The sequence below is a fragment of the Schistocerca americana genome, chromosome 4 (genome assembly GCF_021461395.2).
Source record: "Schistocerca americana isolate TAMUIC-IGC-003095 chromosome 4, iqSchAmer2.1, whole genome shotgun sequence".
In the NCBI taxonomy this organism is placed as follows: Eukaryota; Metazoa; Arthropoda; class Insecta; order Orthoptera; family Acrididae; genus Schistocerca; species Schistocerca americana.
In genome coordinates this window covers 537,492,151-537,508,384 of record NC_060122.1, presented here as the reverse complement: position 1 = coordinate 537,508,384, position 16,234 = coordinate 537,492,151, and the positions used below count along the sequence as shown (strand labels likewise).

The window sequence follows — 16,234 nt, the reverse complement described above, 5'->3', positions numbered from 1 at the left end:
CCCTGTTTCGCTCCCTTCCCAACCACTGCTTCCCTTTCATGCCCCTCGACTCTTATAACTGCCATCTGGTTTCTGTACAAATTGTCAATTGCCTTTCGCTCCCTGTATTTTACCCCTGCCACCTTCAGAATTTGAAAGAGAGTATTCCAGTCAACATTGTCAATATCTTTCTCTAAGTCTACAAACGATAGAAACGTAGGTTTGCGTTTTCTTAATCTATCTTGAAAGATAAGTCATAGGATCAGTATTGCCTCACGTGCTCCAATATTTCTACGGAATCCAAACATATTTTCCCCAAGGTTGGCTTCTACTAGTTTTTCCATTCGTTTATAAAGAATTCATGTCAGTATTTTGCAACCGTGACTTATTAAACTGATAGTTCCGTAAATTTCACATCTGTCAATACTTGCTTTCTTTGGGATTGGAATTATTACATCCTTCTTGAAGTCTGAGGGTATTTCGCCTGTCTCGTATATCTTGCTCACCAGATGGTAGAGTTATGTCAGGGCTGGCTCTCCCAAGGCTATCAGTAGTTCTATTGGAATTTTTTCTACTCCTGGGGCATTGTTTCGACTTAGGTCTTTCAGTTCTCTGTCAAACTCTTCACACAGTATCATATATCCCATTTCATCTTCATCTTCTTCAATTTCCATAATATTGCCCTCGAGTACATCGGCCTTCCACAGACCCTCTACATACTCCTTCCGCCTTTCTGCTTTCTCTTCTTTGCTTAGAACTGGGTTTCCATGTAAGTTCTTGATATTCATACAAATGGTTCTCTTTTCTCCAAAGGTCTCTTTAATTTTCCTGTAGGCAGTATCTATCTTACCCCTAGTGATGTATGTCTCTACATCCTTACGTTTTTCCTCTAGCCCTGTCTGCTTAGCCATTTTGCGCTTCCTGTCGATTTCATTTTTGAGACATTTTTATTCCTTTTCCTGCTTCATTTATTGCATTTATATATTTTCTCCTTTCATCAATTAAATTCAATATCTCTTCTGTTACCCAGGGGTTTCTACTAGCCCTCGTCTTTTTACCTACTTAATCCGCTGCTGCCTTCACTATTTCATCTCTCAAAAGCTACCCATTCTTCTTCTACTGTGTTTCTTTCCCCCATTCTTCTCAATCGTTCCCTAATACTCTCTCTGAAACTCTCAACAACCTCTGGTTCTTTCAGTTTATCTAGGTCCCATCTCCTTAATTCCCACCTTTCTGCAGTTTCTTCAGTTTTAATCTACATTTCATACCTAATTGTGATCAGAGTCCACATCAGCCCCTGTAAATGTCTATTAATTTTAAATCTGGTTTATAAATCTTTGTCGTACCATTACATATCTATGTGAAACCTTTTAGTGTCTCCCGGCCTCTTCCACGTATGCAACCTTCTTTCACGATTCTTATACCAAGTGTTAGCTATGATTAAGTTATGCTCTGTGCAAACTTCTATTTTCTTCTCTTCCTTTTCCTTCTATCGAATTCCATTCCCCTATGACTATTAAATTTTCGTCTCCCTTCACTATCTGAATAATTTCCTTTATGTCATCATACATTTCTTCAATCTCTTCGTCATTTGCGGAGCTAGCTGGCATATAAACTTGTAAGTAGCATATCCGCACTCCTATCTATTTATTCATTATTAAACCTACTCCTGCATTACCGCTATTTGATTTTGTATTTATAAACCTGTACTCAAATGACCAGAAGCCTTGCTCCTCCTGCACCGAACTTCACTAATTCCCATTATATGCAACTTTAACCTATCTGTTTCTCTTTTTAAATTTTCTAACCTACCTGCTCGATTAATGGATCTGACATACCATGCTCCGATCTGTAGAACGCCAGTTTTCTTTCTCCTGATAACGATGTCCTATTGAGTAGTCTCCCCCCCCCCCCCCCCCAGCAGATCCGAATGGGAGACTATTTTACCTCCGGGATATTTTACCCAAGAGAACGCCATCATCATTTAACCATACAGTAAAGCTGTATGCCCTCGGGAAAAATTGCGGCTGTAGTTTCCCCTTGCTTTCAGCCGTTCGCCGTACCAGCACATCAATGTTGTTTTTGTTAATGATACAAGGCCAGATCAGTCAATCATCCAGACTGTTGCCCCTGAAACTACTGAAAAGGCTGCTGCCCCTCTTCAGGAACCATACGTTTGTCTGGCCTCTCAACAGATACCCCTCCGTTGTGGTTGCACCTACGGTACGGTTACCTCTATCGCTGAGGCAAGCAAGCCTCCCTACCAACGCCAAAGTGATACTTAATATGAGACAAATAATGAAATTAAATTTGCAACAAAAAATTGGCGAGATGGAACTAGGACTTGCACGCAGGGGGCAATATAGAGAGAGTTCATCCATTCCAGGAATCGAGAATATCGACAATTTTTGCCTGTCATCGTCTTTGATACTGGCGAGACATCACTTCCAGGAATTTCAAGACTTTCGAGAATGTTTCAATTTGAAATCTGAGGTCAAATAATAAATAACAAAAGAAATATTTTTATTTGACATAATAAAAAATTGATAACTTTCGGATTTTTTCCTTTGCTTGTACTGTGAAGCTTTGCCTGTTGCCAAATTTCGTGACTCTAGGTCACCGGGAAGTACCCTACATTTTTTGATGTATCAAAATGTGTGATATAATTCGTCGAATGTTTTAATTGCACAGACTTAGAAGCTTACATTTATTACAATGCCAAGAGACCTTACAACTTAGTATGTGACATAAATTTAAATTTGTTATGTCTACACTTTCCCGAGAAAAAGGGGTCTTAACAAACGGATGGACTGTCAGATAACAAATGAGAAAAAAAATTTCTTGTATTCTAAAAACTTTCTGATTTTTTCCTTTAGTTGTACTGTGAAACCTCGTTTCTTGCCAATTTTATGATTCCAGATCTAAAGTAAGTACCCTGTATGTTTTGATGAGTGAGTTTGCAAGTGTCAAAATATGTGATATAAATAGATGTATCTGCAAACTGAGTTGACTTAGAAGCGTACATTTATTATAGTGCCTAGGGACCGTGTACCTTAATAAGCGTCATAAGTTTCACCGTGAAGCGTCTACCCGTTCATGAGAAAAAAGCGTTTTTAACAGGTGAACAGACAGTCGGGCAGACTGACATCGAAGTGATCCAATAAGGGTTCCGTTTTTACCGACTGAGGTAAGAAACCCTAAAAAGGAAACAAAACAAGTAAGAATGTCAATATAACTAACCAAGGAGTGAGACAAGCTTCCAGTCTTTCCACAATTCTATTCAGTTCATATATAAATGAGGTAGTGGAACGACGAAACAACAATAATAAAGGAATAAAACTAAATAGGGGCTACGATACAGCGTGATTCCTCAACGGTGTTACAAACTTCCAGGGACGATGGAAAAGGGAAAATGTATCAATTTGAGGTAAGGCCCTGGTCTGGAAACGACCGAGTAAAAATTATAAGCGAAAATTGTTGCGACAATTTTGACAGTGGAATACATATACCAATGCTGTCGTTACTAATACTGTAGGTTTTCTGGAACATATCCCACTTGTTATTTGTCAAGAATGTGGTTCCAACATTATGAAGCCCCACCTCGCTTTAGACTGAGGGTCGTCAAAAATCTGGATCAGACGTTCCCTGAAGAGTGTATAGGCACAGGAGGCCCAGTTTCGTGACCTGCACGTTCACCTGAACTCACCCCACTTCTTGCGGGGCCATGTGACAACTCTTGTATACGAGACACCTGATTAGATTGACGAAGGATCTCCTGGCAAAAACTCCCGTTGTCAAACGACACTGGCGATGTTAAAACGGGTACGGCAGAACACTGTGTGGCAATTCCACGTCTGCATTGGCACTTGGGGTCGCCATTTTGAACAACTGTTGTAAAGGATTGCAGCTTTTGAAATTTGTGCAGGTAAATGGAATTTAGTGTTACTGTACCGAAGTCGTAGGATTTTCGAGCCCTCTGACATCAAGTTACGTGCACCGTTACTAGTCCCTTAACAGGGGAAATTATCTGATGGTATTGGGAAGTATTCAGCGGGAATTCTGTACGTCGTTATCAGGGCTCCGAAGTTGGGGCCCCTCTGTTCGAGCACTGCGCGAGGCTAAGGTGTAATTTGAGTAGATTTTCGCTTATGACTTTCAACTCGGTCGTTTCCGAATAGAGTCCCTTACCTCAAATTGATACTTTAATTCTTCTCCATCATACCTCATAGTTTGTAACATCATCATGAAATCACCCTGTATAAATACACTAACTTATGCTGTAATAGCCATTTCTGAAGAACAATTACAAAGAAACATGTTTAAAGTAAACCAAATTGCTCAAAATCACAATTTCAGAATGAATAGCAAACAAGGAAGACATAAATCGAATAGTAGTGTCAGAAATGAAATTTCTCAGATCAATTGATAGATCGAGAAAGAAGATATTACAAATGAGCTTACAATATTTGCAATAACAGAAAAAATTCATACATATGAAAGACATGGAAGGAACATGTAAACGGAATGCAACAAGCAGATATTCTAAAAAGTTTTGTCATATATACCCAAAGGCGTCACGGACGTAGGTCGGCCCACAAAACGACGGAGCTAAGAAGCTAAGGTCGGAATGGTTCCTCGAACCTAATCCATCAATGTAGATGATGATGATGATGATGATGATGATGATGATGATGATGATAATTATGAGTTTCGTCTTATAACATCTTACGCAAATTTTGGAAAATGTAGTAGACAATACAGAGCTGAACATTACATTTGTGCTGAAACGTTCCCTTCTTCTGTACATCAAGCATCGTGCTGCGCTGCGTGCCAGTCGCGACCACGTACGACATAAACACGCTCTGAATGAAGCGCGCGAATACATCATATCGGCAGATTTACTCGGATACGTGTACTGATAGAGTCGGACTAATTCTCTACACTGCTACACCATTGAATCGATATAAAGAAGGCTCGCCAGGCTCGTTTTCATCCACGGGACAAGGTTAAATTTTCACTCCTCACGTGCTACTAATAAAGTCCCTGTAGCGCTCTACCTACTTTCAAAAATATTCTGAGATCTCACCATTAGACTGGAAAATAAGTGCCGCTCTGGTGGTGTGCGTGTAACGAGGAGGATGAGAGGGTGATATGCAGAGGCAAGGGGCAGTGTACTGTGTGACGCTCTAACCAACAGCGTCATTCTGCTGCGTCTGACTACGGTGCTCTGCAGAGGGCGCACACCACTTTTAGCGTTGACTTTCAAGCTAGGTAGCCATTGCGAGGGTATTTAAAAGCCGTGGTGTTCATTATTGAGTGTGTGTGGGGGGGGGGGGGGCATAAAACATAAACGTGACACGTATTATGTTAAGTGATAACGGTTGTATATTCACTGAAGTGCCATAGAAACTGGTATAGGCATGCGTATTCAAATACAGAGATATGTAAGCAGGTAGAATACGGCGCTGCGGTCGGCAGCCCCTATATAAGACAACAAGTGTCTGACGCAGATGTTAGATCGGTTACTGCTGCTACAATGGCAGGTTATCACGATTTAAGTGAGTTTGTACGTGGTGTTGCAGTCGGCGCACAGGCGATGGGACACAGCATCTCCGAGGCAGCGATGAAGTGGGAATTTTACTGTACGACAATTTCACGAGTGTACCGTGAATATCAGAAATCCGGTAAAACATCAAATCTCAGACATTGCTGCGGCTGGAAAAAGATCCTGCAAGAACAGGACCACAGACGACTGAAGAGAATCGTTCAACGTGACAGAAGTGCAACCCTTCGCAAATTGCGGCAGATTTAATTTTTGGATCACCAACAAGTGTCACAGTGCGAACCATTCAACGAAACATAATCGATATGGGCTTTCGGAGCCGAAGGCCCACTCATGTACCCTTGATGACTGCACGACACAAAGCTTTACGCCTCGCCTGGGCACATTGAACTGTTGATAACTGGAAACATGTTGCCTGGACGGACGAGTCTCGTTTTAAATTGTATCGAGCTGATGGACATGTAGGGGTATGGAGATGACCTCTTGAATCCATGGACCCTACATGTCGGCAGGGGACTGTTCAAGCTGGTGGAGACTCTGTAATAGCGTGGAGCGTGTGCAGTTGGAGTAATATGGGACCCCTGATACCTCTTGATACGACTCTGGCAGGTGACACGTACGTAAACATCCTGTCTGATCATCTGCATCCATTCATGTCCATTGTGCATTCCGACGGACTTACGCAATTCCATCAGGATAATGTGACACCCCACACGTCCAGAATTGCTACAGAGTGGCTCCAGAAATACTCTTCTGAGTTTCATCACTTCCGCTGGCCACCAGACTCCCCAGACATGAACATTATTGAGCATATCTGGGCTGCCTTGTAACGTGCTGTTCAGAAGAGATCTCCACCCCTCGTGCTGTTACGGATTTATGGACAGCTCTGCAGGATTCATGGTGTCAGTTCCCTCCAACACTACTTCAGACATTAGTCGAGACAATACCACGACGTGTTGCGGCACTCCTACGTGCTCGCGGTGGCCCTACACGATATTATGCAGCTGTACCAGTTTCTTTGGCTCTTCAGTGTAAATCTGTCTTGGGAGAGTCAGAAGCAGAAACAGTGTGGCAGGTAAGCCTGGAAAGTGTGGCATAGGACAAAAACAGAGAACACTCTGGAGATGCCACAAAGTTTCTCAACCCCTCTCTCCTCAGAACATAACATACTAACCTTCTTATTTGCACGCCACAGCAGCATTTCATACAGTGCCTTCAGCTGGTTGTTAGCGACTTTTGCTGGTTACCTGTACGACAATAAAACAGGAATACAGTTCAAAGTCAACTGCTCAAAAGAGCCCGCATTTGAAGTTTCCACAGAAACAAAGAAACTTACTGGCCTCAACTGAATCTCCCTGAGCCCATAACTTTTATCCAACATCACATTAAACTAGCTGCTGGCTCTGCGATCGGATTTGAATTTTTTCTATTGAGCGTATACTCATTCACTAAAACACACGCCGGCCGGAGTGGCCGAGCGGTTCTAGGCGCTACAGTTCGGAGCCGCGCGACCACTACGGTCGCAGGTTCGAATCCTCCCTCGGGCATGGATGTGTTCTAAGTTCTAGGGGACTGATGACCTCAGCAGTTAAGTCCTATAGTGCTCAGATCCATTTGAACCATTTGAACTAAACCACACAACTCACTCAAAATACTGGAAGTGCCGCAGTCAGAGTTCCACGCCTGCTTTTGGAACGCATTTCGGATTCTTGCAGGTTTTCTATATTTTAAAAACAACTTCATTGATCACTAAATATCGCTGACTGCAGAAATACACTTAGAAACACCACCTTCGCCTGAAGGCCACAAGGGTTGCCTCTTACACCGCGCAAGAAGAGCCGGCCGACTTATTTGTTTTAACATTTTGCCCTTCACACTGTCAGCTTCAAAACAGAGTTCAGGTATTTCCGTTGGCCATTTGCTACTCTACCGCAAAGAGCTGCCTTCTACCACACTATTTCAAAATTTATTTCCAACGGCAGCTCGAAAATGCTTACTATCAAGAGAACATCGCCCAGTCTGAATCCAGCGTAGTAGGCGTCGGCCACAATCCATTTGGGAGGATTACAAGAAGGCCGATCCACCATCTCCACAGGAGGAAAGCCTCCATACCACAGGTATTAGAAACTATCTATGGCGCACACGATAGCCAAGGATATAATCAATCGACGTGGGCAGGAAATGATACATTTCAGAATAAAACATTAATACAGTTTATCGAATCTGACTGCTACAGGCAGTACTCTTGTAGCCTGACCTTAAACGTGCACCACTTGATTAAAAAAAAAAAAAAATCCGGATCCCCTCTGTCATGCGGAATTGACCACTAGATGTCATGAGAGGCGGGCCTGCCAGTATAAAAGGAGAGACAGAGTACTGTGTTGTCAATAGAGAGGCAGCCCACCCGGCTATCCACGCGGTCCAACGCGTTGCTTGCCGAGCGGGAAGGCATGCCGGTCCCCGGCACGAATGCGCCCGGCGGATTAGTGTCGAGGTCCGGTGTGCCGGCCAGCCTGTGAATGGTTTTTAAGGCGGTTTTCCATCTGCCTCGGCGAATGCGGGCTGGTTCCCCTTATTCTGCCTCAGTTACACTACGTCGGCGATCGCTGCGCAATCACTGTCTCCACGTATGTGTACACCATAATTTCTCTACCACGCAAACATTTTCGGTTACACTCGTCTGGAATGAAACGCGTTCCACGGGGGTGGGGAATGAGGGGTGGGGGTCCACTGGGGGCCGAAATGCACAATAACCCTGGGTTCAGTGTGGGGCGGCAGTGAGGTGGGTGGACTGCTGTGGCCTGTTGTGGGGTTGTGAACCACTGAGGGCTATGGCTGGACGAAGCCTCTCAGTCGTTTCTAGGTCCCCAGTTCAATACACACAATAGAGAGGTAGTGACAGCAGAATGGGTCTGTCAGGAGACATCAGTGACTCCGACCGTGGACTAGTAATTGGATGTGACCTGAGTAACAAATCCAACAGGAAAATTTCAACCCTGCTTAACCCACTCAAGTCCAACGTCGGCGATGTGAATGTGAACTGGAATTGTGAACAAATAGCTACAGCTAAACCGAGACCAGACACACCTCTCGTACCTTCGAACATTGCGGAAGGTGGTTTAAAAACAGCGGAATTAATCAGTCGCGAATTCAAAGTGCTGCCAGCGGTCCAACTAACACAACGACTGTGACTAGGTAGTGCAAAGGTACATTGGTCGAGCAGCTCATCTCTACAGTCAGTGCTAAGCGACGTTTGAGATACTACATAGAGCGACGCCTCTGGACTGTGGATGACGGAAACGAGTGATCTAGAGTGATGAATCAAGCTATACATCCTATGGCAGTCCGATGGAAGGGCGTGAGTGTGGCAAATGCCTGGGTTGGGTTGGGTTGGGTTGTTTTGGGGGAGGAGACCAAACTGCGAGGTCATCGGTCTCATCGGATTAGGGAAGGACGGGGAAGGAAGTCGGCCGTGCCCTTTCAAAGGAACCATCCTTGCATTTGCCTGGAACGATTTAGGGATATCACGGAAAACCTAAAGCAGGATGGCCGGACGCGGGATTGAACTGTCGTCCTCCCGAATGCGAGTCCAGTGTGCTAACCACTGTGCCACCTCGCTCGGTGGCAAATGCCTGGAGAACGTTGTATGCTGTCAGGTGCAGGGCCGATAGTGAACTACGGAAGAGGTGGACTTATGGTGTAGATATGTGTTTCGTGGATAGAATACAGTTCCTATGCTACGCTTAAGGTAACAGTAATTGTGGAAGGATATGAACACATTTTACAGCATTGTGAACTATGTAGCCTACAGTAGACGAACAGCTAGGACAGTGCACTCTGTCGTATTGCAGCATCGGTGAGGCAATGGTTTGCGGAGAAAAAGATTCCTGAAATGAACTAGTCTGTCCAGAGTCTCGGTCTGAACCCAGAGGAACCCTTATGGGATCAGTTAGGATGTTCACTCCAGATTCCAGCATCCAACATCACTACCTTCTTTGGGTTCGCCTCTTGAGCGGGGATGGGCTGCCACTTCTCCTAAGACATACCAGACACCTAATTGAAAATGTCGGCTTGGAGTTCAAACCGTCATAAAGGCGAAAGGTGAACACACCCTATACTAATGTCCACTAATTGGAGTCCGAATACTTTAAATCAGATTTGTTGCGGCGATTAGGCTTTTAGACAAAGCAGTGCTGGACGTGGGAGAGGTGTCGCAGGTGCAGGTGGGGTCGTCGTCGGGCGCGACGGCGGCGCAGGCGCAGAGCGGCGGCTGGGGCCACGGCACGTCGTCGCAGGTGCAGGCGGGGCAGGCGGGCGGGCTGGCCGACGCGCAGGCGCGCGGCGCCGGCTCCACCAGCTCGCAGGCGCAGGTCGGCTTCTCGCCGCGCGGCGCCCAGGCCGGCGGCGGCAACGGCGGCGGACAGCGCTCGCCCTTCCTGGGCGGCGGCAGCGCCTCCGCGCAGACCGGCGCGCTCTCCGGCCAGAGCCAGACGCAGGTACTGCACTGCTGCCGCTGTTGCTAATTTATTAATGATATTGTTCTAATGAATGTAACCGTACAAGGGTCATGAGCAGATATTACTTTCGCGTAAACAGGGTCATCAGAAAAAGTCTGAAAAGCTTCTAAGGGTTTTGCAGTGTACGCTGTGCTTAGAAGTACACTCCTGGCCATTAAAATTCCTACACCACGAAGATGACATGCTACAAACGCGAAATTTAACCGACAGGAAGAAGATGTTGTGATATGCAAATGATTAGTTTTTCAGAGCATTCACACAAGGTTGGCGCCGGTGACGACACCTACAACGTGCTGACACGAGGAAAGTTTCCAACCGATTTCTCATACACAAACAGCAGTTGACCGGCGTTGCCTGGTGAAACGTTGTTGCGATGCCTCGTGTAAGGAGGAGAAATGCGTCCATCACGTTTCCGACTTTGATAAAGGTGAGATTGTAACCTTTCGCGACTGCGGTTTATCGTATCGCGACATTGCTGCTCGCGTTGGTCGAGATCCAATGACTTAGCAGAATATGGAATCGGTGGGTTCAGGAGGGCAATACGGAACGCCGTGCTGGATCCCAACGGCATCGTATCACTAGCAGTCGAGATGACAGGCATCTTATCCGCATGGCTGTAACGGATCGTGCAGCCACATCTCGATCCCTGAGTCAACAGATAGGGACGTTTGCAAGACAACAACCATCTGCACCAACAGTTTGACGACGTTTGCAGTAGCATGGACTATCGGCTCGGAGACCGTGGCTGCGGTTACCCTTGACGCTGCATCACAGACAGGAGCGCCTGCGATGGTGTACTCAACGACGAACCTGGCTGCACGAATGGCAAAACGTCATTTTTTCGGATGAATCCAGGTTCTATTTACAGCATCGTGATGGTCACATCCGTATTTGGTGACATCGCGGTGAATGCACATTGGAAGCGTCTATTCGTCATGGCCATAGTGGCGCACCCGGCGTGAGGGTATGGGGTGCCATTGGTTCCACGTGTCGGTCACCTCTTGTTCGCATTGACGGCACTTTGAACAGTGGACGTTACATTTCAGATGTGTTACGACCCGTGGCTCTACCCTTCATTCGATCCCTGCCAAACACTACATTTCAGCAGGATAATGCACGAACGCATATTGCAGGTCCTGTACGGGCCTTTCTGGATACAGAAAATGTTGTCGGCCGGTGTGGCCGTGCGGTTCTAGGCGCTTCAGATTGGAACCGCGTGACCGCTACGGTCGCAGGTTCGAATCCTGCCTAGGGCATGGATGTGTATGGTGTCCTTAGGTTACTTCGGTTTAAGTAGTTCTGGGGGACTGATGACCACAGATGTGAAGTCCCACAGTGATCAGAGCCATTTGAACCATTTACACAGAAAATGTTCGACTGCTGCCCTGGACAGCACATTCTCCACATCTGTCACCAATTGAAAACGTCTGATCAATGGTGGCCGAGCAACTGGCTCGTCACAATACGCCAGTCACTACTCTTGATGAACTGTGGTATCGTGTTGAAGCTGCATGGGCAGCTGTACCTGTATACGCCTCCAAGCTCTGTTTGAATCAATGCCCAGGCGTATCAAGGCCGTTATTACGGCCAGAGGTGGTTGTTCTGGGTACTGATTTCTCAGGATCTATGCACCCAAATTGCGTGAAAATGTAATCACATGTCAGTTCTAGTATAATATATTTGTCCAATGAATACCCATTTATCATCTGCATTTCTTCATGGTGTAGCAATTTTAATGGCCAGTAGTGTAACTGTTAAGAAAAAAATTCGATGTGTTGCGCCGTTTCCGAGTTAATTAGCATTAAAGTTATCCAAGCAGGCCTTTGCACTCGCAAATTCAGACTGCCAGGAACTGAGTCGCTTAACGTGTTCTTCTTTTGGTTTCCTACAACCGAACTAGAGAGCGGTACAGAGATTGGACACGGAACGGTGGTAAGGATCGAACCCGAGCCAAAGGCTGAGCAGTCTCTTGCACTCATCTACGCTATGCGGATAACTGACACTAATTTTATCTAGCGGCCCGCTTGAATTTGCGTGGGTAACTTCGACGCTAATTACCTCGGAAACGGTGCAACCATTATTCCTCAGCATAGCCTATCCTCAACACCCTCACAGTTTTTCAGCCTGTTTATGACCACCCTGTATAGACACGTACGAATAGACGAACAGATTTCACTCCTCATACCCGCTAGTCCAAAAAGTATCAAGGCTGGATTAAGGTAAGAGTTACAATGGTGGTATTAATGCTTCTACATGGTCTCCTCCCCCCCCCGCCCACCCCCCCTTGAATCCAATACACAGAACGAGGCACAGAAACTTGTAAAACTGTCGGAAGTTTTTCTTTGGGGTGTTGAATGTCAGTTACGTCGTCAAAGTCTTCATTCGGGTTTCTGCACTTTGTCGTTCTGTGGTACGCTGATGGATGACACCAAGTCTCCTCAACCCTGATGATTTTTTTTTTCAGAAAATAATATTGCGAGATTTCCATTTCAATCAAGTCGTAGTAGGCAGCCGACCAAGCATTGTTGTTTTCGTGTGCTAGTGAAGGTGTACGGGCTAATCTCTGCACACATTTTTATCTTCTTCAGACATTCCAGAGAACGTCTTGAACACTTCATTTACAGATATTGCTCCGCTGTGATTTGTGGCATCATAACGTCGATACGCTATGATCGCAAGTCCACTAGTTGACACCGCCTGTTCGCAACTGAGTGGTCGAATGCACATCTGTTGTTACAGTTGTTAGTTCAAGCTGCCACCGAGGCTGCAGCGCTAACGCCGCTTTTACGTCGTAACTTGATGGGTGAACGGTGTATTTTCTTTTGCTTGCCCCCTGGTAGCCCATGCTCTGTGTTACTGGCGACGGGAAAAGTATTTTCTTACTACCAGACTTCATTGTCAATCTTGTTGTGTTTCATTGTCCGCTATGTACGTTCTACCAGTGTACAGGTCTAGCACAACCTCATCTCTAAATATGAAAAGGGTAAAACCAATAGTAACAGAAATCAATCCAATAAATAGAGGTGGAGCCCCTCCACGCCCACGTCGGCACGACGGCCGACTCAAAATCTCTAATGCCATCTATGCATAAGGGTTGGTTTTCACTAAAGTGAGGTGTCGCAGGATGTGGGTACTGCGATGTTTGTGTACATCTGGTCAAGGTTGAACTTTAATACGCACTCATCTGGAGATAGACTGGGTCGAAAGCCGAATGAAGGGTAGCCGTTTGAAGGGGAGAGGGAAAAAGGTCGATACCTTTGGCGTTATGCGGTGTTGTTACTCGGCGACTGCCCCTGGGTGCCGGTGTTGATATGTCGGTCAGCGTCAGCATACCTGTAACATCTACATCTACATCCATACTCCGCAAGCCACCTGACGGTGTGTGGCGGAGGGTACCTTGAGTACCTCTATCGGTTCTCCCTTCTATTCCAGTCTCGTATTGTTCGTGGGCTCTAATCTCTCGGATTTTATCCTCATGGTCTCTTCGCGAGATATACGTAGGAGGAAGCAATTTACTGCTTGACTCTTCAGTGAAGGTATGTTCTCGAAACTTTAACAGAAGCCTGTACCGAGCTATGAGCGTCTCTCCTGCAGAGTCTTCCACTGACGTTTATCTATCATCTCCGTAACGCTTTCGCGATTACTAAATGATCCTGTAACGAAGCGCGCTGCTCTCCGTTGGATCTTCTCTATCTCTTCTATCAACCCTGTCTGGTACGGATCCCACACTGCTGAGCAGTATTCAAGCAGTGGGCGAATAAGCGTACTGTAACCTACTTCCTTTGTTTTCGGATTGCAATTACTTAGGAATCTTCCAATGAATCTCAGTCTGGCATCTGCTTTACCAACGATCGACTTTATATGATCATTCCATTTTAAATCACTCCTAATGCGTCCTCCCAGATAATTTATGGAATTAACTGCTTCCAGTTGCTGACCTGCTATTTTGTAGCTAAATGATAAGGGATCTATCTTTCTATGTATTCGCAGCACATTACACTTGTCTACATTGAGATTCAATTGCCATTCCCTGCACCATGCGTCAATTCGCTGCAGATCCTCCTGCATTTCAGTACAATTTTCCATTGTTACAACCTCTCGATACACCACTGCATCATCTGCAAAAAGCCTCAGTGAACTTCCGATGTCATCGACAAGGTCATTTATGTATATTGTGAATAGCAACGGTCCTATGACACTCCCCTGCGGCACACCTGAAATCATTCTTACTTCGGAAGACTTCTCTCCATTGAGAATGACATCCTGCGTTCTGTTATCTAGGAACTCTTCAATCCAATCACACAATTGGCCTGATAGTCCATATGCTCATACTTTGTTCAAAAATAATGGTTCAAATGGCTCTGAGCACTATGGGACTTAACATCTTAGGTCATCAGTCCCCTAGAACTTAGAACTACTTAAACCTAACTAACCTAAGGACATCACACAACACCCAGCCATCACGAGGCAGAGAAAATCCCTGACCCCGCCGGGAATCGAACCCGGGAACCCGGGCGTGGGAAGCGAGAACGCTACCGCACGACCACGAGATGCGGGCTTACTTTGTTCATTAAACGACTGTGGGGAACTGTATCGAATGCCTTGCGGAAGTCAAGAAACACGGCATCTACCTGTGAACCCGTGTCTATGGCCCTCTGGGTCTCGTTGGCGAATAGCGCGAGCTGGGTTTCACACGACCGTCTTTTTCGAAACCCATGCTGCTTCCTACAGAGAAGATTTCTAATCTCCAGAACAGTCATTATACTCGAACATGACAGTTAGGTTCATCATCGTTTTGTGTCCGATAGGTCATATATCAGATGCACAGTGTAGGGTGATGTTTGCGATTTGTTTGTGGGTCAGTGTGCGAGCTCGCCGGTTACCCTGCTGTAGCCTGTTGGTCAGCCTTAATTTGTGGTAAGGTCTTATGGGACCAAACTGCTGAGGTCATCGGTCCCTAAGCTTACACACCATTTAATCTAAGTTATAGTAACTTACGCTATGGACGACACACACACCCATGCCCGACGGGGAGAGCCGCACGGACCTTGACAAGGCGCCTAAACCGCGCGGCTATCCCACACAGCTCCGGCTGGCATATCCAGTCAACGTTGCCGATATGCAGGGACAAAGAAATCAATCCATTTACAACTGTATCAGTAATTGGTGTTTTACATACAGAGTATCACTGAATCACGACCACCTAATTAATATCTCAAAGGCAGCGTAGTAGGCCCCAGTCACAACCCATTTAGGAAGATTACAGAAATATCGATTCATCATCTTCAGGCAGGGCAAAAGCCTGAACCTCCGTGCTTCAGGTATCAGAAACCAGATAGCCAACGATGAAGTCAATCGACGTGGGCAGAAAATGATACGTTTCAGTATAAAACATTAATACAATGCTTACATGTCCGACGGAACTTTACATCGTGACACAGGCACTGCAATACCGTATTTATCCGCCGACACCGGGCAGCGACCTTCTAGTAAAATGTCTGTCGTGCACGGGAAGATGCATAATGGATGTACCAGTACAGATTGTAGACATCTGCTTGACGATACATCAAAGTTTGGGTTTGGCTGCGAGTCGTCCTCGGATAGCCACATTGTAAGGCGACCGCTCGCAATAAGCAGAAATCCGGGTTCCAGTCTCAGTCCGGCACGTATTTTCATTGTAGTTGTTTGCATCGTATTTCGTAATAACTGTAATATCGCACTGTAGATATGATGTCGTACTACATTGTATGATCAACGTAACAGTGATCTGTTGAGGGAAGCCGCTTCCCGCGTAGACCGTTTTCATTTTTGAAATAAACACTTTATTTCATGCTTTCGCACAATTACCTAATTTCACCCCCTTGGGAATTTACAAGCCACCTGGTAGTGAAGCAAACGACAAAAGATACAATAGCTTCAAGACTGGAAAATAAGGTCAGAAATGAACATAAAACTTTTTACACACCTCCGTCAGAGTGCAAAACTGTGTTCTCGTGTTATATCTTCTGCACATTACTGCGAGGAACAAGCACCATCTAATGGCATACCCAATAAAGGTTACTTATCAAAATGGTGGAAAGGGACACAACTTTTATATGTGAGGTCTATTGAAAAAATCCCGGAACTTTATCCAGAAACTTTTTCTACTCTTATTTTTTACTTCTTGTGCATGGTC

The 16,234-nt window shown here is 45.5% G+C and overlaps 1 protein-coding gene across 1 annotated transcript in view; it reads left to right on the top strand.

Annotated features, from left to right (window-relative positions):
* The window catches only part of LOC124614009 (collagen alpha-1(III) chain-like), a 224,520-nt gene that overhangs the window by 185,109 nt on the left and 23,177 nt on the right, over nt 1-16,234 (top strand). The window contains exon 6 of the mRNA XM_047142823.1: nt 9,760-10,038. Within this exon, the coding sequence (XP_046998779.1) occupies nt 9,760-10,038 (279 nt within the window). The remainder of the gene's footprint in view (nt 1-9,759; nt 10,039-16,234) is intronic.